The sequence below is a fragment of the Rhinopithecus bieti genome, unplaced genomic scaffold, assembly GCF_001698545.2.
Source record: "Rhinopithecus bieti isolate Rb0 unplaced genomic scaffold, ASM169854v2 scaffold_23283, whole genome shotgun sequence".
NCBI classification, from domain to species: Eukaryota; Metazoa; Chordata; class Mammalia; order Primates; family Cercopithecidae; genus Rhinopithecus; species Rhinopithecus bieti.
The window spans coordinates 530554-555795 of NW_016810852.1; the positions used below are offsets into that span (position 1 = coordinate 530554).

The 25242-nt window shown below is 36.8% G+C and overlaps 1 protein-coding gene and 1 pseudogene across 1 annotated transcript in view; one reads left to right on the forward strand and one right to left on the reverse strand.

Annotated features, from left to right (window-relative positions):
• DNAH6 (dynein axonemal heavy chain 6) overlaps positions 1-25242 on the reverse strand; it is a 327840-nt gene that overhangs the window by 26522 nt on the left and 276076 nt on the right. Inside the window, exons 66-69 of the mRNA XM_017892976.1 lie at positions 9056-9216; positions 7141-7229; positions 6191-6337; positions 4638-4776 (exon numbers count right to left, since the gene is read on the reverse strand). Coding sequence (XP_017748465.1) covers positions 4638-4776; positions 6191-6337; positions 7141-7229; positions 9056-9216 — 536 coding nt within the window. The remainder of the gene's footprint in view (positions 1-4637; positions 4777-6190; positions 6338-7140; positions 7230-9055; positions 9217-25242) is intronic.
• Positions 12233-13479, forward strand: LOC108542815 (L-lactate dehydrogenase A chain-like; annotated as a pseudogene).

Sequence of the window (25242 nt, forward strand, 5' to 3'; positions counted from 1 at the left end):
ATATTGAAAATATATCTATTATATATAATTATATATATAAATTCATTAATTTTGGTAAATTTACAGAGTTGTTTACCCATCACTGCAATCTAACTTTAGAACATTTCCATTTCCCCCCAAAAGAAATCTTGTGTCCATTTGCAGTCAGTCCCCATGTCTACTCCCTGTCCCATGAAACCACTGAACTACTTTCCATCTCTATAGACTTGACTCGTCTGGAAATTTCATATACATAGAATTGTACTTGTGGGCTTTTGTGTCTGAGTTCTTTTACTTAGCATAATGTTTTTGAGATTTATTTATGTTGTTGTATGTATCAGTACTTTATTCCTTTTATGGTGGAATAATATTCTGTTTATGGATATGCCATATTTTACTTAGCCATTCACCAGTTATTGGACATTTTTGGCCATTATGAACAATGCTGTTGTGAACATTTGTGTACAAGTTTTGTTTTTGTGTGGTTTTTTGTTGTTGTTGTTTTTTGAGATGGAGTTTCACTCTTTCACCCAGGCTGGAATGTAGTGGCCCTATCTCGGCTCACTGCAACATCCGCCTTCTGGTTTCAAGTGAATCTCTTGCTCCAGCCTCCTGAACAGCTGGGATTACAGGTGTGCACTACCACACCCAGCTAATTTTTGTATTTTTAGTAGAGGTGGGATTTCTCCATGTTGGCCAGGCTAGTCTCGAACTCCTGACCTTGTGATCCACCCACTTGGGCCTCCCAAAGTGCTGGGATTACAGGCATGAGCCACTGAGCCTGGCCTTGTGTACAAGTTTTCGTGAGGACATATGTTTTAATTTTTCCTAAGTACATATCTAGGAGTAGAATTGCTAAGTCATATGGCAACTTTGTTTAAACATTTTTTCAAAGCAGCAGGACAATTTTACATTGCCACCAGCAGGTATGAGGGTTCCAATTTTCTCATATGCTCACCAGCATTTGTTATTGTCTTTTAAAATTATGGTCATCCTAGTAGGTGTGAAGTAGCACTTCATTAGAGATTTAACTTTCATTTTCCTCATGACAAATTGAGCATCTTCTCATGTGCTTACTGGGCATTTGTGTGTTTTCTTTGGTGAAATGTCAATTCAAATCAAATCTTCAATCATTTTAATATTGAGTTATTTTTCTTACTATTGTTGAGTTGTAAGAGGTCTTTATATACTTTGGATACAAGCCCTTATCAGATATATGATTTGCAAATATTTTCTCTCAGTCTGCATCTTGCCTTTTCACTTTCTTGATGGTATGTGTTGAAGAGTAAAAGTTTTAATAATTTTTTTTTTCTGAGATGGAGTCTTCCTCTGTTGCGTAGGTTGGAGTGCAGTGACACAATCTTGGCTCACTGCACCCTCTGCCTCCTGGATTCAAGCGATTCTCCTGCCTCAGCCTCCCGAGTAGCTGGAACTACAGGTGCCCGCCACCATGCCCAGCTAATTTTTTGTATTTTTAGTAGAGACGGGGTTTCACTGTGTTAGCCAGGATGGTCTCGATCTCCTGACCTTGTGATCCACCCGCCTCAGGCTCCCAAAGTGCTGGGATTACAGGCTTGATCCACAGCACCCGGCCTAAGAGTAAAAGTTTTAGATGTTGATGAAGTCCAATTTATTTTTTCTTTTTTGTGTCATATCTCGGAAGTCAGAGACTAACCCCAAGTCACAATTTTCTCCAAAGCTTTCTTCTAAGAGATTTACTTTTTTCTGTTAATTGTAGGTCTGTCACCAATTTTGAATTAATTTTTGTATATGGTATAAGGGTTCAAATTTATCCTTATGTGGATGGACACCCAATTGTCCCAGCATCATGTGTTGAAAAGACTATCCTTCCCCCATTGAATTGTCTTGGCACCATCATTGAAAATCAGTGGTCATAAATATAAAGATCATTTTCGGATTCTCGATTCTGTTCCACTGATTTATAAGCCCATTCTTTTTTTAAAAATATAAATGTTATTTCTCAACACAAGGTCCATCAATTCAAGACATTTTTGTAAGCAATGATACCAGCCATTCAGTCCATCCCTAAAGAACTGATGGTCCTGGGAGTTTAACCATGTCAATGCAGTCTTTTTTTACATTAACAGAAGAAAAATGGGTGCCCTTTAACAAAATTTTAGTATTAGGAAGCACAGAAGTCAGAGGGAGCCAAATCAGGTTTGTAAAGTGAATACCTAATGATTTCCCATAAAAACTCTTGCAAAAGTGCTCCAGTTTGATGACAGGCCTGAATAGCGTTGTTGAAGTGAAGATGGACTTTCTGGTGAAGTGTTCTTAGGCATTTTTTCTGCTAAAGCTTTGACTAGAAAGTCAAGAAGCAAAATGCCTTCAGCATTCCAAAAAAACTGTTGCCATGAGCTTTGTTCTTGACTAGCCTGCTTTTGCTTTGACTGGACCACTTCCATCCCTTGGTAGTCATTGCTTTGATCGTGCTTTGTTTTCAGGATTGTACTGGTAAAGCCATGTTCCATCTCCTGTTATAATTCTTTGAAGAAATGCTTCAGGATCTTGACTGCACTTGTTTAAATTTCCACTGAAAGCTTTGCTCTTGTCTGCCTCTGATCTGGATGTAAAAGTTTTGGCACCTATTGAGTGGAAAGTTTGCTCAACTTTAATTTTCAGTCAAAATTGTGTAAAATGAACCTATTGAGATGTCTATGGTGCTGGCTGTTGTTTCTGCTGTTAATTGTTGGTGCTCTTCAGTGAGGGCATGAACAAGATTAATTTTTTTCTTTGCAAATTGATGTGGATGGCCTACTGCTGTGGGCTTCATCTTCAACACTGTCTTGGTTGGCCCTTCTTAAAACTAGTTATCCATTTACAAACTGCTACTGATTTGTTGGAGGCATTGTCCCTACAAACTTTTTGTAAAGTATCAATATTTCACCATTCTTCCATACAAGCTTCACCATAAATTTGGTGCTTGTTCTGCTTCAATTTTAGCAGAATTGATGTTACCCTGGCAAGGGCTCATTGCAAATTGATGTCTTATCCTTCTTAGTGCCTCAAACTAGATCCAGAAACAGAATTTCCAACACAGATTGAAGATCCAAATTTGTAAGAACTGGAACACCTTTCTTAATTTTCCCATAAAATCAGTCTCATTTACAGCAATACTTTGGGATATTTGTTGCTGAGATGTCCTGTTTTCTTCAGAACAACTTTTTGACAGCTCTGAGACTCTTTGGACCAAGACTAGGTGCTGGAGGGAACAGTGGATGGGTGCCACATAAAAAGAAATCGACCTGATAAAGGCTCTGCTCCCTTCATGCCAGAAACAAAAAATGTGTTAGAACTACGGTCACCACTGCCAAGTCAAAATCTATGTCTATTCTTATGCCAGTGCCACAATGACTTGTAACTTTGTAGTAAGTTTTGAAATTGGGAAATGTTACTCTTTTGACTTTATTCTTCTTTCCACGACTGTTCTTGCCATATGAGGCCCTTCACATTTTCATATGAATTTTATAATCAGCTTATCAATTCCTGCAACATGCCAGTTGATCTGGGTGTAACAGTCTGCTGTTACATAGGGATTGCATTAAATCTATAGATCAGTCTGGGAAATTACTTTTTACCTGCACAATTACTTCCACAGCAGTAGAGACTGAGGTAACCTGAAACATCAAGGATTCTAGGAGAGGGAGAAGGAAAAGGATAATAAGAGATAGGAAAATTCAGGGTAAGCAGAGGATACCAGAGAACAATTTTGCCTACATCACCACTTTGCTAAACAATTTTGGCCCCATTGGGATGGCTTGGGGCAGGAGTACAAAGTAGCCTCCCAAATTACAGGGCTTTCCCTGTTGGTTCACTCTGGGGACTGGTCCTAAACTATTTTTACTATTATCTTGCTGCCTTCATCTCAAATATGTTTTAAGGTTTCATTTTGCCTTTTAGTCTATAGATCACCTGATACCCTTCTGCTGTTTTGCATTTCCCTTACTTGCCAATGAAAATCATCCATGTCCTTTCTGTCCCTTTTCAGAGCTCCTCCTTCTCCCACTTCCCAGTGCAAATATCCTCTCCCTTACTACTTGAGCCCACATGGTCCAAATTGGTTCTAATTTTGGCAACAAGATCCTTATGTAGTCACAGTTAATATTTACCAAAAATTTAATTCCTGAAAGATTTTTTCTTGTTCACAGGTATATCTGAATTAAGAGGTCTCTACTAGTCAAATAATGTTTAGGTTCTTTTGAATTTAAGATCGTGGATTCTGGAGGTTACACTGTCTGGGTTCAAATCTCGGCCCCAGCACTTTGTAAATGGTGTGCCTCAGTTTTCTTATGTGTAGAACGGTGATAATAATAGTCCTCACATTGTAAGGTTGTTATGAGGATTAAATGTGCTAATTCTTGGGAAGTGCTTAAAAGGGTTCTTGGCATGTGGCAAGCACTGTTTTTCCTATTATTATTATTTGAGAAAGCAGCTGCCCCATTCTCTATATGTGAATATTCTCATGATGTCCTGATGTGTTCTTCTCACAATCTTGTCTTCACACAAGGAACATCAAAAGTCATCATCACCACTATTAAACACAGGGGGAGGACACCATCTTTGTAAGGGCCAGGTGGGAGTAAACCAAAAACTTTGTGGTACATAGATGGAAGGCCTGGCCACAAGGACGTACTCACCAGTAATATAAATCAGTGCATCCCAGGGAATCTTTCCTTCTTTACAATAGAGGTTGAGGTTCAGTAAAGCACATTCCCTGTCACTGTCATTAAATTCATAGCAGATATTCCAACCAAGGGGGCCAAACTTCTTTCTCTCCTAGAATGAAAATGAAAATGGTCTGAAACAAAATTTGATAAAATAAATTCTGTGTAATATATTGAAAACTAAAAGAAGTTTCCATTGAAATTGGGCATCCCCACACTGCAAAATCAGTAAAATCATGTGGCTCAACTTCAGCTAGGCTTTCACCAAACAGAGTAAGCACCTCTTCCTTCAATACTGGTTCCTCCCCATATTTCCAAAAGAAAATTTGCTATTACTAGAAATTTGATAGACCTGTCAAAAGAACATTTTTCCTTCAGGGTAAAATAAAGCATTTTTTCATCAAAGTAGGAAAAAAAAATTTCACCTGTAGTCTTTTGGCATAAAAATATTGACCCTGTAATCATCCATCTGGTGGAGAGAACTACTCCCTGCTGTTTTAAGGAGTCTGTCCATGATTTTTCAGTTATGCCACACATAGAACCATATTTTTGTTTCATGGCATACCATCATGAAATCCTCCCCCAACCTCCTTTGTTATTTCCCTATCCTATCTTAATTTCTTAAATTTGAAACTGATAATTATGCCAGAGGTTTGGTTCCAAGTTCCCTGCTCTTGATCTCAACATTTTCCTAAAGCTTAAACTACCTCCGCATCTCACGTGCTTTTGTTAGCGGAACAAAGGCCTCAGACCCAGAACCCCTCCCCTGATCCCAACCTGTCAGACCTCCTCTAATACCTTTTAACCTGTTTATCTTATATCTGGCATATTTTCTTTTCTTTTTTTTTTTTGAGACAGAGTCTTTCTCTGTCACCCAGGTGGGAGTGCAGTGGCACGATCATTGCTCATTCACCCTTGACCTACCAGGCTCAAGCAATCTTCTTACCTCAGCACCCAAGTAGCTGGGACTACAGGTATGTGCCACCATGCCTGGCTATTTAAAAAAATGTTTTTTGTAGAGATGGGCTTTTGCTGTGTTGCCCAGACTGGTCTTGAACTCCCAGGCTCAAGTGATCTGCACACGTTGGCCTCCCAAAATGTTGGGATTATAAGGATGAGCCACTGTGCCCAGTCTGATTATTTATTTATTTATTTATTTATTTATTTATTTATTTATTTATTTTCTGTAGACCACACACATTTGAAAACCGGAAAACTAATATAATAAATATGCCACCTATGAGGAAATCTATTTTGTGCTTATTGAACTGAATTGAACCTACTGCATTCATCCAACTGATGATATTTTGTAGGCAGATCAGACGAGAGGTGAGAGCTGAATCTGTGAAACATGGAGGCAAGGGGAGTATAGAGATTGAAAGTTGAATGAAAACAACTTGGGTTCAGACACAGAATGGAGTCTTCAGCATTTCACAATGACATTTACAAGCTTTCACTTAATTATTGCTATTTATTTCACAATACACTTCCTTGTTGCTATTAAAAAGCAGAGTTGATAAGTGTACCTGAATAATCGCATGGAAGAAACAAATGCCAAATATTATTTGCCTCCATTTTTTTCCAAGTATATTTTCTTCAAAAAACGAAGGTGTCATTTCAGTAAATGCTCGTCTGATATTTGCACGTAAGCCTTTTGGAGGCTCATTGGTCACCTGGATTTAGATGAAATATACATGGCAGAGAGAATGATTTTATAGATTTGCGTTATTTCTGAATAACACACATAGACTGAAAGCCATTGAGATGATGTAGATAGCTGATGTTCATGGGGCGGTGGGGACCATTCCTGGCATGTTTGAGCCTGCTTTGTATCTTGCTCAGGCACAGTCCAGGGAGAACATGGAATGGCAGGGTTCTTAGACCTACAGTGGTTGAACCACATGTTCAACAAGAACCTCAGACACTTCCACTTAGTGTCCATTTTTTCTAAACACAGGCCAGAAAGCATGCTCAAGGTTTCCTCATTGAATTTTGCATCATCCTGACATATGGCATTGTCCCGTAGTTTGTCCCCTGATGTCCCATGACATGGGACAGGGAGGGAAAAAGCACCTCTTGTTCCTCATATGCAGAGGCTTGCCATAGATCATAAACCTCCAGCATTAAAATCCAACAGCCATACTAGTATGGCTTGTAGGCTTTCCTGTTTCTCAAATACTGAAACATTCCCTTAACTCTGGAAGGGGTTCTCTTCTCATCACTCTGTACCCTTAACATTTTCTTGTGAGGGTGAGAGCTGGAAGAGCTGAATACCAGTAGGACTAGAATATGCAAGGATGGGGTTGGGCAATCATTTCCCTGCTTGTTAAAGATGAAAAGATACTGACTTCACCTCCCCATCCTGGCCACGCAGACCCCCACATGCTTCTGTGCAGGCTCTGATATCCTTGGAGGCACTAGATGAATATTCTGAAACCAACCATTTCACATTGTTCCAACCATATGCATACATTACCTTGACAGAATTTTGAAGAACTGTAACAGGAAATGTATTACTAGGCATGGAGCTTAAAAAAAGTCGAAAAGTGTCCTTAATAGCACTATCTGTTTAAAACAAAGATAAAACAACAAAAAAGGAAAATGTTTAGTTGGTAGTAGCACTTTTCCATAAGAAACAATTATTCTATAGAAGGAAAAAATCCTATAAAGCTTTGTTTAAAGACCTAGTTAATCTATTACAAGTATATTGTAAACTGTTTTAAAATGGGAGTAAGATGCGTTGTTTTAGAAACTTCATGTTAGGAAGGTTTGGCAGTCAAGAAGTAGGCACATTTGGGTAAACACATTAGGAACATGTTAATTTTTAATAGTTACTGAACTATTAAGGGTCTTATCTTTGAAATGGGAAACATTTTCAGTTGAAAAAGCGGGCAGTTATTGCCCACGTATTTATTCTCATGAGGATTTTTTGACCATTTAATTTAACACAAGGGGCATGAAAATGGCCAATATCAGAACTTAAATGGTTGGGTTATAAATGATTATAGCAAGGGCCAGAATAGGACTTTTCTATCCACTTAAGTTTAGTAAGCACTTAAAATACACAAACAACTTCAGCTGGCTTCATTAGCCCATCCAGTCTCCTTGAAGAACTGGCAAATGCTCTTGTCCTAGTTATAGTGAAGCTGAACGGCATCTCCATATTCTGGAGGCTCATGTAGTACCACCACAGCAAATTGCTTTTTTGATGCCTCTCTAACATTTGCTTCTTAATTATATTCCTAATCATTGGGGACCTCTGACCAGTACTGAAGACCTCCTTGTCATTTCTCTTTAATTATTTAAATAGAAATAAGCCACAGGCCCAGCAGGAAGCAGGCCATCTCTTATTTGACTGCAAAGGAATGGAAATGGTGGAGATTATGAATGGTGGATAAAAATGAGTCCTTACCTTTATCAGAAGCAACCTGCAGAAGGCTTGGGGTGAGGGCAGGGGCCAGGAAGTGAAGGGCCTTTAGGGGAAGGCTGCTAAACCCTGAGCTGGCTCAGTGAACGGTGCAGACTGGGGACTCTGGAAAGGAGCAGCTCTTCACCTTAATAAGTAGCACTAAATAAAGTGATTTGCAAGATCATCTGCATAGTTCTTACCTTTCCAGAAAGCTTTCTGTAGTGAGGGCACAAAGAAAGGCTTCAGAGAAAGGGCTCTCTCTGGATATGCTTGCCTGGAAGTTCTACCCCAGGCCTTCACAGCAGAGTGGTAGAATGGGACCCACACAATTTGTTGCCAATAAAATAGTTCCTGAGATTTTGGTTATTTTTATACTAACACTTTAAAATGAGTAGATTCTAATTCCACTTCCTCTCTTTGCAGCCCATTACACTTTCTTGAGTGGGCAAAAAAGTGGTGAGATAATAGCTAGTGCCAGCAACTATGAGTAATGCTGGGCATGCCCATGGGGTGGGTGTGGCTCTGAGGCACATGTAAAGGTTAGTTGCCATGTGGTTACAGAGGATAAAAGGTGGTAAAAAACTACTCTAAGGGAATTGGTGGTAATTTGAACTCTGTTCCTTGACATTTCTCGTTATATAGGGAAAGATTTAATTTCTTTTGTTTGTCCTAAGTATATTTTCTTTTAATATGCCTATAAGTAATATATTTCAAATTCAAATGACCTCTCATAGAAGGCAATAAGAAACAGAAATGATCCAGTGGATCCTAGCCTCAACTTGTAGTTCTGAAGGCCTTTTGTCAAACCCTGGTTGTGTAAATTAGCTAAATCTGTCTAGGTCTCAAATTTCTCCTCTTTAATATAGGGAAACATAGTGCCTACAATAATGAATTATTATAAGGAATGAATTCAACAAGAAAAGGTTACATCAAAATGTTATTATTATGCAGGGGCTATGTGCTCAACATGTGCTCAACATACCTGGATCTGTGAAGGTTTTAATGAGCTCTTCCATTGCCAACATCCAAGAAACAGCAAGATGGCAGTTTTGCAAAAATACCCAGTTTCCTGATTTCATTGCGTCCTTGATCATTTTTTCAGCAATAGGTCCCTGTCCTTGCCCCAGTGAAATTGACTGCACCCTTAATTAAAGAGCAACAACAAAATATCATCTTATGCTATTTTAAAGCAAAATCAATATCAAGAAATGTAAATACAGTAGACTCTTGCTTAGGATATATATACATATATACATTTTGAATCCTCATTCCAATAGGAGTACAAATATGTTTTCCTTATTTCTTGTTTTTAAAAATATTTTACCATGACCCACATAGAAAAGTGCAAAACCGAATATACAGCTCTACAAATGATCACAAATCAATACCTGTGGTTGAGAAGAGAACTGTGCTGATATACCACAGACATTTCTTTTATGTCTTTCTCTGCCTCAATGATTTCCCCTTCCTTCTTCCCACAGGTAATCATTATCCTAACTTCTAACAACACTATAGATCAGTTTTTAAACACTTAAAAAATTAAAGTCTAACATATATACAGAAAAATACATATTATTAGTGTATGGCTCAATGAATTCTCACAAAGCAAATGTGCACATGTATCACCACCCAGGTCAAAAAACAGTACCTCTCCTTATCCCAAAAGGCAAAAACAATTTTGAATAATAATGCCATCGATTAATCACACAGCATCTGTGAAAGCCAATGTGGGAAACTAGCTACAACTAAGAAACCTGTGCAAAGCGTTGGGCCTCTGAAAGCACCCAGAAGCAAAGCCAATGAACTATACACAACATACACCACAGTCAAACCCTCAAAGAAAAACAGGAATACAAAAATAAAAAGCCTCAATGAAATGACAGAAACTTGAAAATGATAAATACTAGCTCTCTTGGATAATTAGGAATCAGCACAAGAACTATGACAATTCAAAAAATCAGTTTCCTTCCCTCTAAATGATTGCAATGGATCCTACCAGATTGAAACGTCTGAAATGACAGATATAGAATTCAGAATCTGGATGGCAAGGAAGCTCAATGAGATCCAAGAAAAAGTTGAAATCTAGTCCAAAGAAGCCAGTAAAATGATCCAAGAGTTGTAAGATGGCATAGCTATATGAAGAAAAAACAACTGAACTCCTGGAATTGAAAAATCACTACAGGAATTTCAAAATACAATTGGAAGCGTTAACAACATACTAGGCCAAGTCAAAAAAAGAATTTCAGAGCTCAAAGACTGGTACCTCAAAACAACCCTGTTAGGCAAAAATAAAGAAGAAAGAATTTAAAAAATGGATAAAGCCTATGAGAAATATGAGATTATGCAAATAGATAAAACCTATGCCATACTGGCATTCCTGAGAGAGAAAAGGTTAACAACTCGGGTAACATATTTGAGAATATAGTCCTTGAAAGTTTCCCCAATATTGCTAGAGAGGTTGTCATGCAATTTCAGGAAATTCAGAGAAACCCTAGGAGATACTATATACGAAGACCATCCCCAAGACACATAGTTATCAAACTTTCCATGATCAATGTGAAAAAAAAATTCTTAAAGGCAGCTAGAGGAAAAAGTCAGATCACTTACAAAGGTCATCCCATAAGGCTAACAGCAGACTTCTCAGCAAAAACATTACAAGTCAGAAGAGATAACATAACTATATTCAGCATTCTTAAAGAAAAGAAATTCCAACCAACAATTTCATATCCTGTCAGACTGAGCTTCATAAGCAAAGGAGAAATAAAAGCTTTTCCAGATAAGCAATTGCTAAGGCAATTCTTTACCACTAGACCAGCATTACAAAAGATTCATAAAAGAGCTCTAAACACGGAAATGAAGGAGTGATACCTGCTACCACAAAGACACTTAGGTCCAGAGCCCACAGACTCTATAAAGCAACTACACAATCAAGACAACAAAGCAACCAGCTAAAAATATCACAACAGGATCAAAACCTTACATATCAATATTAACGTTGGATATAAGTGGTCTAAACACCCCATTTAAGAGGCACAGAGTAGCAAGTTGGATAAAAAAGTAAGACCCAACCATCGTCTATCTTCAAGAGATCCATTTCTCATGTAACAAAACCAACAGGCTCAAAATAAAGGGGTGGAGAAAGATCTATCATGCAAAAGGAAAACAAGAGAAGAGGAGGTGACTATTCTTATATTGCAGAAACAAGACTAAATTGACAACAGTAAAAAAGGACAAAGAAGGGCATTACATAATGGTAATGGGTTGAACTCAACAAAAAGACTTAACTATCCTAAATATAGATGCACCCAACACTGGAATACACAGATTCATAAAACAACTACTTCAAGACCTACAAAAATACTTGGAAAGCTACATTATAATAGTGGGGTACTTCAGCATCCCACTGACAGTATTAGACAGATCATTGAGGCAGAAAACTAACAAAAAAATTCTGGACATAAATTAGACACTTAATCAATTGGATCTAAGAGCTATCTACAGAATACTCCACCCATCAACCACAGAATATACATTTTTCTCATCTCTATATGGAACATAGTCTAAGATCAACCACAAGCTTAACCATAATAGATTTGATACATTCAAAAAGATCAAAATCATACCAAGCATACTCTCAGACAACAGTGGAATTAAAATAGAAATCAATACCAAGATCTCTCAAAACCACACAATTACATGGAAACTAAACAACTTTCTTCTGAGTGACTTTTGGGTAAACAACATATTAAGACAGAAATAAAACACTTCTTTGAAACAAATGAAAAGAGAGAGACAACATACTGAAATATCTGGGATGCAGTAAAAGCAGCGTTAAAAGTTTACAGTATGTCTGGATGCAGTGCCTGTAATCCCAGCACTTTGGGAGGCTGAGGGGGAGGGCACTTGAACTCAGTTTGAGATGATCCTGGGCAACCTGGCAAAACCCTGTCTTTACAAAAAAATACAGAAATTAGCCAGGCATGGTGATGTGTGCCTGTAGTCCCAGCTCCTTGGGAGGTAGAGGAGGGAGGATCACCTGACTCTGGGGAGGTTGAGGCTGCAATGAGCCATGATCACTCCACCACAGTACAGCCTGGGCAACAGACTGAGATCCTATCTCAAAAAAAAAAAAAAAGTTTGTAGTGCTAAATTCTTACACTGAGAATTAGATTCACAATCTAATATTGCAATTAGAGCAACTAGAACAAGAACAAACAAATCCTGAAGTTAGCAGAAGAAAAGGAATAACTAAAATCAGAGCAGAACTAAATGAAATTGGGACCCCAAAATCCATACAAAGAATTAATAAAGCCAGGTGCTGGAGCCACTGCCGCCGAGTCCGGATCTCATTGTCATGTGCCCCTGACACCTGCTGGATGTGCATTCCCAATTCCTTTTGGTTCCAAGTTCAATATGGCAACTCTCAAGGATCAGCTGATTCATAATCTTCTAGAGGAAGAAGAGACCCCCTTAGAATAAGATTATAGTTGCTGGGATTGGTGCTGTTGGCATGGCACAGGCCATGCCAACAAGTCCACAAAGGACTCAGTAGATGAACTTGCTCTTGTTGATGTCATGGAAGATAAATTGAAGGGAGAGATGATGGATCTCCAACATGGCAGCCTTTTCTTTAGAACACCAAAGATTGTCTCTGGCAAAGACTAATGTAACTGCAAACTCCAAGCTGGTCATTTTCACTGCTTGGGCACATCAGCAAGAGGGAGAAAGCCATCTTAATTTGGTCCAGCATAACATGAACATCTTTAAATTCATCATTCCTAATGTTGTAAAATATAGGCTGAACTGCAATTTGCTTATTGTTTCAAATCTAGTGGATATCTTGACCCATGTAGCTTGGAAGATAAGTGGCTTTCCCCAAAACTGTGTTATTGAAAATGGTTGCAATCTGGATTCAGCCCAATTCCGTTACCTGATGGGGGAAAGGCTGGGAGTTCACTCATTAAGCTGTCAGGGGTAGGTCCTTGGGGAACATGGAGATTCCAGTGTGTCTGTATGGAGTGGAGTGAATGTTGCTGGTGCCTCCTTGAAGACTCTGCACCCAGATTTGGGGATTGATACAGATAAGTAACAGTGGAAAGAGACTCACAAGTAGGTGGTTGAGAGTGCTTATGAGGTGATCAAACTCAAAGGCTGAGGGATTGGACCCTCTGTGGCAGATTTGGCAGGGAGTATAATGAAGAATCTTAGGTGGGTGCACCTAATTTCCACCATGATTAAGGGTCTCTATGGAATAAAGGATAATGTCTTCCTTAGTGTTCCTTGCATTTTGGGACAAAATGGAATCTCCGACCTTGTGTGAAGGTGACTCTGACTCCTGAGGAAGAGGCCTGTTTGAAGAAGAGTGCAGTTATACTTTGGGGAGTCTAAAAAGACCTGCAATTTTAAAGTCTTCTGATGTCATACCATTTCACTGTCTAGGCTACAGTAGGATTTTAGTTGGAGGTTGTGCCTGTTGTCCTTTTTATCTGATCTGTGATCAAAGCAGCAATATTTTAAGATGCACTGGGAAAAACATCAATTCCTGAAGTTGGACATAGGAATGGTTTGTAAAATCCTACAGCTATATCCTGATGCTAGATGGTATTAATCTTGTGTAGTCCTAAACTGGTCAGTGTGAAATAGTTTTACCAACTCTGAGGCAGCTCTGCCAATGCTGCACATGCTGCAGTTGCCCCTTGAGCCAGATGGATGTTTACTGTGTGTATATAACTTTCTGGCTCCTTCACTGGACATTCCTAGTTCAACATTCTTTCCCAGTCAGTCACATCCTGGGATCCAGTGTATAAATCTAATATCGCATGTCTTGTGTATAATTGTTCCAAAGGATCTTATTTTGTGATCTCTATATATAGCAGTAGTGTACATTACCATATAATGTGAAAAGATCTACATATAAACAATGCAACCAACTATCCAAGTGTCATTCCAACTAAAATCCCTAATAAACCTTGACCACTGAAAAAGAGAACGAATAAAACCAATGGTTTGTTTTTTGAAAGGATAAACAGGATTGATAGATGCTAACTAGATTAACAAACAAAAAAAGAGAGAAGATCCAAATAAACACAATCAGAAATGACAAAGGTGATATCACAACGAATCCTACAGAAATACAAAAGATCCTCAGAGACTATTATTAATAACTTTCTGCACAGAAACATGAAAAGTCTAGAGGAAATGGATCAATTTCTGGAGACACACCACCTCCCAAGATTGAACCAGGAAAAAACAGAAATCTTAAGCAGACCAATAATGAGTAATGAAATTGAATTGGGAATAAAAATCCTACCAAGCAAAGCCCTGGACCAGAAAGATTCACAGTGGAATTCTACCAGATATACAAAGAACAGCTGGTACCAATCCTACTGAAACTATTCCAAAAATTAAAAAAGCAAGGACTTCTCTCTCACTCATTCTGTGAAGTCAGCATCATCCTGATACCAATATCTGGCACAGACACAACAAAAATGAAAACATCAGGCCAATATCCCTGATGAACATAGATGAAAAAATTCTCAACAAAATGCTAGAAAAGTGAATCCAGCAGCATATTAAAAAGCTAATTCACCATAAGCAAGTAGGCTTCATTCCTGGGATGGAATGTTGGTTCAACAGACACAAATCAGTAAATGTGACTCACCACAAAAACTGAATTAAAATAAAAAAAGCATATGATCATCTCAATAGACACAGAAAAGGCTTTTGATAAAATCCAACATTTCTTCATGACAAAAATTATTAACAAAGAAACTAGGCATTGAAGGGACATACTTCAAAATATTAAGAATCATCTATGACAAATCCACAGTCAATATCATACTGAATGGACAAAAGCTAGAATCATTCCCCTTGAGAACTGGAACAAGACAAGGATTCCCACTTTCACCACTCCTTTTCAAGATAGTACTGGAAATCATAGCCAAAACAATCAGGCAAGAGAAAGAAATAAAATACATCCAAATAGGAAAAGAAGAACTCAAACTATCTTTCTTCTCCAATCATTTGGTTTTGTAACTGGAAGACTGATAAAAGTCTTCAATAAGTTTCAGGATACAAAATCAATGCACAAAAATCAATAGCATTTCTACACAACAATAACATTTAAACTGATAGCCAAATCAAGAAAGGAATGCCATTTACAATAGCCACAAAAAGAATAATACATCTAGCCAAGGAGGTGAAAGATCTCTACAAGGAGAACTGCAAAATACTACCAGAGGAAATCATAAATGACACAAACAAATAGAAAAACATTCCATGCTAATTCGCTTGAAGAATCAATACTGTTAAAATGACCATACTGCCCAAAGCAATATACAGATTCAACACTATTCCTATCAAACTACCCATTTCACTGCAAAACTATTCTAAAATTCATATATAACCAAAAAAGAATCTGAATGGCCAAAGCAATCCTGCGTAAAAAGAACAAAGCTGGGGCATTATATTACCCAACTCCAAACTGTACTATAAGGCTACAGTAACCAAAACAGCATGGTACTGGTACAAAAACAGACACATAGACCAATAGAACAGAATAGAGACCACAGAAATAAAGCCGCACACCTACAGTCATCTCATCTTTGATAACACTGGCACTAATAAGCAATGGGGAAAAGGTTTTCCGCTTAATTAATGATGTTAGGATAGCTGACTAACTATACGCAGAAGAATGAAACTGAACTCTTATGTTTCACTATATACCAAAATTAACTCCAGATGGATTAAAGGTTTAAACGTAAGACCTCAAACTATAAAAATCTTAGAAGATAACCTAGGAACCACCATTTTAGACATCAGCCTTGGAAAAGAATTTATGACTAAGTACTCCAAAGCAATTTCAAAAAATCAAAAATTGATATATGGGACCAAATTAAGTGGAAGACTTTTTGTGCAGAAAAGAAACTATCAACAGGGTAAATACAACCTACAGACTGGGAGAAAATAAGTATCTGAAAAGTCTAATATTCAGAATCCATAGGAAAGTTAATTCAACAGCAAAATCTCCATTAAAAGTGGACAAAAGATATGAGTAACACTTCTCAAAAAAAGACATTCAGGCATCCAAAAGCATATAAAATGCTCAATGTCACTAATCATCAGAGAAATGCAAATAAAACCACAATGAGATACCATCTCACACCAGTCAGAATGGCTATTATTAAAAAGTCAAAAATTAACAGATGCTAGTGAGGCTGCATAGAAAATGGAACACTTACACACTGTCGGTGTATAAACTATGCATTCATTCACAGTGTAAACTAATTCAGCCACTTTAAAAAGCAATTTGGAGATTTATGAAAGAACTTAAAACAGAATTACTATTCAACCCACTATTCCCATTAATGGGTATATATCCAAAAGAAAATCAATTATTCTACTGAGAATACACATGCACTTGCAGTATTCACAATAGCAAAGATATTCAGTCAACCTAGATTCTCTCATAATGGTGGATTGGATAAAGAAAATGTGGTACTATAAACCATGGAATATGATGCAACCACATAAAGGAATAAAATCTGGTCCTTTGCAGCAACATGGATGCAGCTGGAGGTCATTACTATAACACAGAATCAGAAAACCAAATACTGAATATTCTCATTTATAAGGGGAAACTAAACATTGGGTATACAAGGACATAAAGATTGGAAAAATGGACACTGGAGACTACCAGATAGGGGAGGAAGAGAGGGTTGAAAAACTAACTCTTGGGCATTATGCTCACTACTTTGGTGATAGGATCATTTGTATCCAAACTTCAGCAGCATGCAATATGCACATGTTAAGAAACCTGAATCTAAAGTAGAAGTTGAAGTTTTAAAAAATGAACATTTTCTAATTTCCCTTGTGATTTCTTAAAAGGGTATCATTTAATTTCCATATGTTTTTGAATTGTCCATATTTCCTTCTGTTATTCATTTCTAATTTTATTCCATTAGTGTTTGAAAAGATGCTTTTTATGGCTCAATCTTCTTAAGTTTATTGAGACTTGCTTTGTGGCCTGACATATAAACTATCCAGGAGAATGTACTATGTGTACTTGAGAAGAAGGTTTATTCTGATATTGTTGGGTACAGTGTTCTATATATGTCTGTCAAATCTGTTAATATTAGTTTTAATGTTGTTGAAGTCTTCTATTACCTTATCTTTTTTTCATAATTGTTCTATCCATTATTAAAGAAGGGACATTGAAATTTCTAACTGTTTTCATTGAACTATTTCTGCCTTCAATTCTGTCAGTTTTTACTTTATATATTTTGGGACTTGGCTGACAATTGTTATGTCTTTTTGATGATTGTCTTATCATTAAATTATATCCTTGTCTTTTGTAACAACTTTTGTCTTGAAGTCTATTTTTCTTCCTGATATTATAGCCACTTCAGCTCTTTTAGTTACTCGTTGGATTTAATGTGAATCTCTTGTAGGCAGCATGTAATTGAATTAATTGTGTGTATGTGTGTGTGTGTGTGTGTGTGTGTGTTTGAAATCCATTCTGCCAATCTCTGTCTTTAAATTGGAGACTTTAATCCATTTGCATTTAATATAATTACTAATAAGGAAGAATGTACTTTTATGATTTTTTTACATGTCATATCCTTTTTGTTCCTCAATTCCTCCATCACTGCCTTCTTTTGGTTAGTTAGATATTGATTTTGATTCTCTGCTCATTTCTTTTACTATATTGTATATATTTTTAATTGTGTTCATAGTGATCATGTCATGGATTAGAATTAACATCTGAATTCATAAAAATTTAAATTTGAAATAATACCAATTTAGTTTCAGTTGTATGCAAAATTTGCTACTACATAGCTCTGCCTTCTATTGTGTTGTTATCGTGTCACAAACTACATTTTTATACATTGTATGACCACCAACATATATTTATAATTATTGTTTTATGCTTTTGCCTTTTTAATTATATACAAAATGAAAAGAGGAATTATAAGCCAAAGGTATATTATTAGTGACATATATTTACCTATGTAGTTATGCTTACTTGGGTTATTTATTTCTTTGTGTGAATTCAATTTGCTGTCTAGTGTCCTTTCATTTTAGTCTGAACAACTCATTTTAGTATTTCTTGTAGGGCAGTTCTACTAGTGACAGACCTTCTCAGTTTTTGTTTACCTGGGGATATCTTGAATTTTCTTCATTTTGAAGGATCATTTTGCCAGATATAGAATTCTTGGTTAACAGTCCCTCTTTCACCCCCACCACTTTGAATATGCCATTCCATTGCCTCTGATGTCATGGACTCTGATGAGAAACAGCCATTAATTTTACTGAGAATCTCTTATCTGTGAAAGTTCACTTCTCTCTTGCTGCTTTCAGGATTATTTCTTTGTCTTGTCTTTTGATAGTTTGATTATAGTGTGTCTTGGTATAGCCCTCTTTGAGTTTATCCTACTTAGAATCATTAAGGTCTTTGGATGTGTAGATTCATATCTTTTATCAATTTGGGAAGTATGGGACATTATTTTTTCAAATGTTCTTTCTTTCCCCCTCTTTCTCCTCTTCTCAGATTTCCATTAGTGTATGTTGGTATGGTCGATGGTATCTCTCAGGTATCTTAGTTATGTCAACTTTTATTTATTTATTTTTTTTGAGACTGAGTTTCGCTCTTTGTGTGCGATGGTGCAATCTCAGCTCACTACAAACTCCACCTCCCAGGTTCAAGCGATTCTCCTGCGTCAGTCTCCTGAGTATCTGGGATTACAGGCATGCACCACCACATCCAGCAAATTTTGTATTTTTAGTAGAGACAGGGTTTCTCCATGTTGGGCAAGGTGGTCTCAAACTCCCGACCTCTGGTGATCCACTTGCCTTGGCCTACCCAAGTGCTGGGATTAAAGGTGTGAGCCACTGTGCCTGGCCCACCTTTTTTTTTTTTTTTGACACAGGATCTTGCTCTGCCAATAGGCTACAGTGCAGTGGCATGATCTTAGATCACTGGAGCCTCAAACTCCTGGGCACAAGCAATCTTCCTGCCTCAGCCTCCCAAGTAGACTACAGGCACATGCCACCATGCCAGGCAAATTGTTATTATTATTATTATTATTTGCAGAGGCAGAGTATTGCCTTGTTGCCTAGGCTGGTCTGTAACTCCTAGCTTCACATGATCCTTCCACCTTGGCCTCCTACAGTGCTAGGGTTACAGGTATGAGCCACTACACCTGGCAGGTTCTGTTTGTATTTTTTTCTTTCTGCCCATCAAATTGAGTAATCTCAACAGACCTATCTGTTGTTCATAGTTCTTTCTTCTGTTTCTTAACATCTATTGTTGTATCCCTTTTGTATATTTTCCATTTTAATTATTGTACTTTTTATCTCCAAACTTCTACTTGTTTCCTTTTAATAAATTCTATCTCATTGATATTCTCTATTTTGGTGAGGCATCATTCTCATGTTTTCCTTTAGTTCTTTGTTCATGTATCCTTTAACTGTATGAGCATATGTAAAATAGTTGATTTAAAGTTTTTGTCTAGTAAGCCCAATGTCTGGCATTCATCAGGGTCAGTTTTTATTGTTTTTGAATGGGTCATAATTTCTTATTTCTTTGGATACTTTGTATTTTTTGTTGTTGTTGTAAAGCAGACATTTAGAATATTATAATGTCACAACTCTGGAAATTAGACTGTCCCCACTTCCCAGTGTTTCTTGTTGTTGTCTTTGGTTTTTTTAATGACTTTTGTGAACTAATTTTGTAAGGTCAGTATTTTTTCTTGTATGTCTCTATTCAACTAGTTTAGTGTTACTAGATTAGCTAGTAATTCAACAGAGATTTCATTAAATGTCTGAAATAACCACAACAAAAATTTCCCAGATTTTGCAGATGGGCTCTGTGTGTGCCTTGGGGTCTGATTTCAACACTCAGCTGAGCAGTTTACAAATCTGCATTAGCCTTCACTTCCTGGCTGGGCCAAGCCTGAAGGTCAGCCAGAGGTTACAGCTTAGTTCCTTCTCATGTCTTTTGTGAGTACACACCCAACCGAGAACATGAGTGTGGCCTTCTCGATTCCCAAAAATATGTGGGAGATTTTCAAACTTTTTGTTTCCCAAAGCATCTTACTCTCACCTTTCCTCCCAGGCTTTCTGCTTTGTCTGCTTGTTGCCTCAACTGTTATCCCTTGGGCCAGGAGGCAGTGGCTCATACATTTTACCTTTAAATAATTTTGACAAAATCTTCCAGGGTAATAACTCTCTCCTGGAGCATTCCTAGTTAGATGAAATAAAATCAAGACCTGTGACCTAGTCCTTCAAAGAAACACCAGACAGGCCAAAACAAACAACTACAACCCCCCAAGAACAAGATATTTTCTGTTCACTATGGCACCAGGAACTCACACCACTGCTCAGCTAGAGAATGTGGGTTGGGGTAAATTAAAATGCCACAAAGCTCTCCTGTCTAGATTCAGCTGTTTTTTCTTTATTAAGCATTCACTTGGTTGCTGAAACCTTTGGTTATTTTCCAGAGTTTTGATAAAGTTGACTAGGACAGTTTTTGCTAGACTGTTATTTTTGTGTTGTCACACCAAGTGTCAGGTTCCAGCCCATTCTGAGGTCTGAGGGGGAGGGGGTGGACGGGTGGCAGATAGCTGAAAGAACATTCGGGGGGCCATAGGCAGGTAAAATATGGCTTTTATTCTCTGGCTGCTCTGTCCGTCTTTATCTTGGTTGCCCGCTCTGGCTGCAGCCCTTCTCAGCGGTTGGCTCCACGGCTCCTGCCGCCCCCATGGCTCTCCCTTACAGGGTCAGCAACTCCACTCTCTCTCTCTGGGTGTGAACGGTATGTACAGCATCAGCAGGGCAGTTGTACCTTTTACAAATAGTGGTTCAGAGCCAAGTATGAGTTTACACAAACAGGTTATATAACAATTAGAGTTTTGTGCCTGTGCTCCAAACTTGCTGAGTCACATTGGCCCAGATATCTGACTCAACGAACTCTTGAACTTAGCACATACATTTTCTTTACACGTGTAGAGATAGATTTTTGGAATTTCTACTCTGCCATTGTTTGCTGATATAATACTTGGCTTGGTTTTTCTTGGTCCTTGTGTTTATATGTAACTTTTAGAAGTATCTTGTCAATTTCCACCCAAAACACTGAATGGTATTTTGATGTGGTGGCATTGAATATATAGATCAACTTGAAAAGAATTGATATCTTTACAATACTGAGTCTTCCACTTAATAAATATGGCATATCCATCCATTTACTTAGGTCTTTTTGATTTCCTTCAGTAATATTATATACTTTTCTGTGGTGAGATCTTACATGTCTTTTATTATATTTGTCTTGAAGTATTTGACTTTTTATGCTTTTATTGTGGGAGGGGTTCTAATAATAAATTTCTTTTAAAATTATTGGACTATTCAGCAATGCTATTTATGCTTATCAATTTTCAAAATTATGTTTTTTGAGGAACTTTAAATTTCACTAAAATTTTCAAATTCAATGACAAAAGTTTTTTTAATAATATAATCATTTTAATGTCTGCTGATCTGTAATGATATTCCCTTATTCATTTTGATAAATTTTTTTAGACTCTCTAATCAGTTTCAGCATGAATTTATTAGTTTTATTAAGCTTAAAAAGTTAACTTTTGGTCTTTTGGATCCTGTCTATTGTATGTTTCCTAAGTCATTAATTCTTGCTCTTATTTTATTTTAAAATTCTAGTAGAATTTAATTACTAAGTTTTAGATTTTTTTTTTGTATAACATATATATCTAAGCTTATAAATTTCCCTCTTATTCTGGCTTTAGGAGTATCTCACAAGTTTTGATATAGTTCCACCGTTATTCTGCTTAATTTATTTTTGGGTTTCTATTTTCAATTCTTTTTTGTCTAAAAAAGGCTTAATGTTGACTTCATTTTTTAAGAGAAGTTTTGACAGTAATTTGCTTTCCACACTTAGAATATATGTCTTCCAGATTTCGTTATTTCTGCAGAGAAATCAGTCAATGGCATATTTGTTGCATCTTTAAAGTTAATCTGTTTTTAATATGTTCTTTTTTTCCCCCCACAATTCACTGTAAGGGGTCTAGGTAGAGAATTTTCTTTGCATTTATTACGCTTGGAGTTTAGTAGAGTTTATATAATCTGTGGATGGATGTCTTCCGTTTTGGAAAATTCTCAGCCATTGTTTATTAAAATATTCTGCACTCTTCTCTCCTTCTGGGACTCAAACTACACTTTAATAGATCTTGCCACTGTATCTCTGTCTCTTATCTTCTTTTCCATCTTTTCCATTGTTTTGTCTCTTTATACTTTCAAGTCATCAAATTGATATATTGAATTCTTTCTTTCAGTTATATACATAGATATACATACACACACACTTATAAATATGTGTATCTATATATATACTTTTTTTTTTTTTTGACACAGGATCTCACTCTGTCACTCAGGCTCGAGTGCAGTAGCATGAACATGGCTCACTGCAGTCTCAACCTCCTGGGCTCAGGTGATCCTCTTACTTCAGCCTCCTGAGTAGCTGGGACTACAGGTGTGCACCACTCCACCTGGCTAATTTTTTGTAATGATGGTGTCTCATTATGTTGTCCAGTCTGGTCTCAAACTCCTGGGCTCAAGTGATCTTCCTACGTAGCCTCCCAAAATGCTGAGATTACAGGCATAAGCTACTGTGACTGGCTCAGTTATATTTTTACATTCTAGAATTTTATTTTAAGTAATTTAAATTGTCTGCAATTTTCTCAATTTTTTATTTCCTTGAACATTTTAAAGTTATCTTAAAATAAATGTCATGTATCCACTATCAGGATACTCTGTGCTCTGTTTCTAATATATACTGTTTTTCTTGGTTTTTAAACACGTAGTCCGGGGTTCTCTCGTACATATTTTCTTATGCAGCTAAAATGTTCTGTTCCCCCAGATAAGATTTATGTTTTCTGGCAGGCATCCAGACATACTAGTAGTCAGGGATCATCTTAACCTCTTTCCCAAACCATTTATTTCTTACCTGGCATTATTTGTTTTGATAAATCTCCTTGGAGTGCAAACCTAAAGTAAGGGGGGGTTTACTTAGTGGGCTCTGGGTTCTTATTTTGTCTCCTTTGTCCTTTGTAGTAATCAAAATGTCTGCTCAGCTTCACAGCCCTTTGGCCTCCTCCTCTGGTGCCTCTAGGGAAAAAACGGCCTTGAGTGCTGGGCTCATTGCTCTAGGTTTTCCTTTTCTCCTAAATATTCTTCACTAATTTATTAATTCTCCAGACCTTCAAACATATATTCTCTTAAATATTTTGTCTATGGTTTCTGGGTGTTCTTAGTGGAAATATTGATCTGAGTCCTTAGTTTGTTGTTACTGGAATGAGAAGTCCACAAGTATGTATCAATTTACCACTAAGTGCCACATTACTACATCCTACAGGATTTTATATGTTATATTTTTTTTTCATCTACTTCCACTTATGGAAATTCCCATTATGTTTTCTCTTTAACACATGGACGTGCAGAAGTGCATTTTTTTGTTTCCCAAAATGTTTAAAAAATAATGTTTTAAGATAGATTCCTAAGATTTTATTGTGGTCAGAGAAAATGTCTGTCTTCTTTTAGAAATATGTGTCTTTCTAAACACATGGCTAATTTTTGTAAATGTTCCATGGATACTTGAAAATCTTGCATTTGTTACATTTGTTAAGTATAGAAATCAAAGTTCTTAATTTCACTCTCTGAATATTTTATATTTTTACCAATTTTGCAACTTTTGTTTGCTTCATGACAGTTTCTATCAGGTGTGTTAAAATTTTCCATATTAATGTTGATTCATCAATTTTTTCTTGTATAAATTTCTCCAGTTTTTGCTTTATACAATTCAACATTTGTTGTTAGTTGTGTACAATTTCACAATTGGTATCTCTTCTTTGTGGATCATTTTGTATATCATGTAGTTTTCCGTTTTATCTTTAATAAAATGTTTTGCTTCAAACTCTGTTTTGTGATATACGTTGGAACTATTACTAGCTCTCTTTTCATTAGTATTTGCATGGCATGTATCTTTTGAATTTCTTTATTTTCTACATTCTGTACTGTTTTTATATTGTATATGTGATTTCTAAATAGCATATAAATAAAAATTGTCTTTGAAATCTAACTTGATCACTTTTATTTGTTCTTAGGTGAGATATTTATACCTATGTAGGTATTTGCATGAATTTCTGCTCTCTAGTTTGACTTTTTGGCTTACTATATTTCATTTTTTATTTTCTTCATTCCTATCTGCTTTTGGATGGAAATATTGGACTATATCCTTTTTCTCCTCTGCTTGTTCTTGGAAGCTGCAGATCATTTATCATTTTAGTCTTTTCCCCTAAAATTTTAACACATACATTAAACCACTAATTTTCCTAAGGGAATATAGTGATTCTATACTTCTTTTGTCCTCCTGAATATATCAAGAAATTAGCACTCATTAGTTACTGATTAATAACCTTTTTAATTTTCTAATTGTCATCTTGAATTCTACCCTTACTTTAAAAATTATTATGAAATAGTTAAGAGTCACAAAAGTGATGAAGTTAATACAACGCGTATTCATGTATCCACAACCCAGCTTAAGAAATAAAACATTATCTACAAGATCTGAGACTGCAGTCTGCCTCTCCCTGTTTACTTCTCTCTCATCACCTAACCTCCACTCCCAAGGTCATTTATATTCTGGATTTCAAATAATTTCTCTACCTTTCTTTACACTTTAAAAAAAATATGAATTCTTGTCTTTGGTTCTGTTTATATGCTGGATTACGTTTATTGATTTGCGAATGTTGAACCAGCCTTGCATCCCGGGGATGAAGCCCACTTGATCATGGTGGATAAGCTTTTTGATGTACTGCTGAATCCGGTTTGCCAGTATTTTATTGAGAATTTTTGCATCGATGTTCATCAGGGATATTGGTCTAAAATTCTCTTTTTTTGTTGTGTCTCTGCCAGGCTTTGGTATCAGGATGATGTTGGCCTCATAAAATGAGTTAGGGAGGATTCCCTCTTTTTCTATTGATTGGAATAGTTTCAGAAGGAATGGTACCAGCTCCTCCTTGTACCTCTGGTAGAATTCAGCTGTGAATCCATCTGGTCCTGGACTTTTTTTGGTGGGTAGGCTATTAATTGTTGCCTCAATTTCAG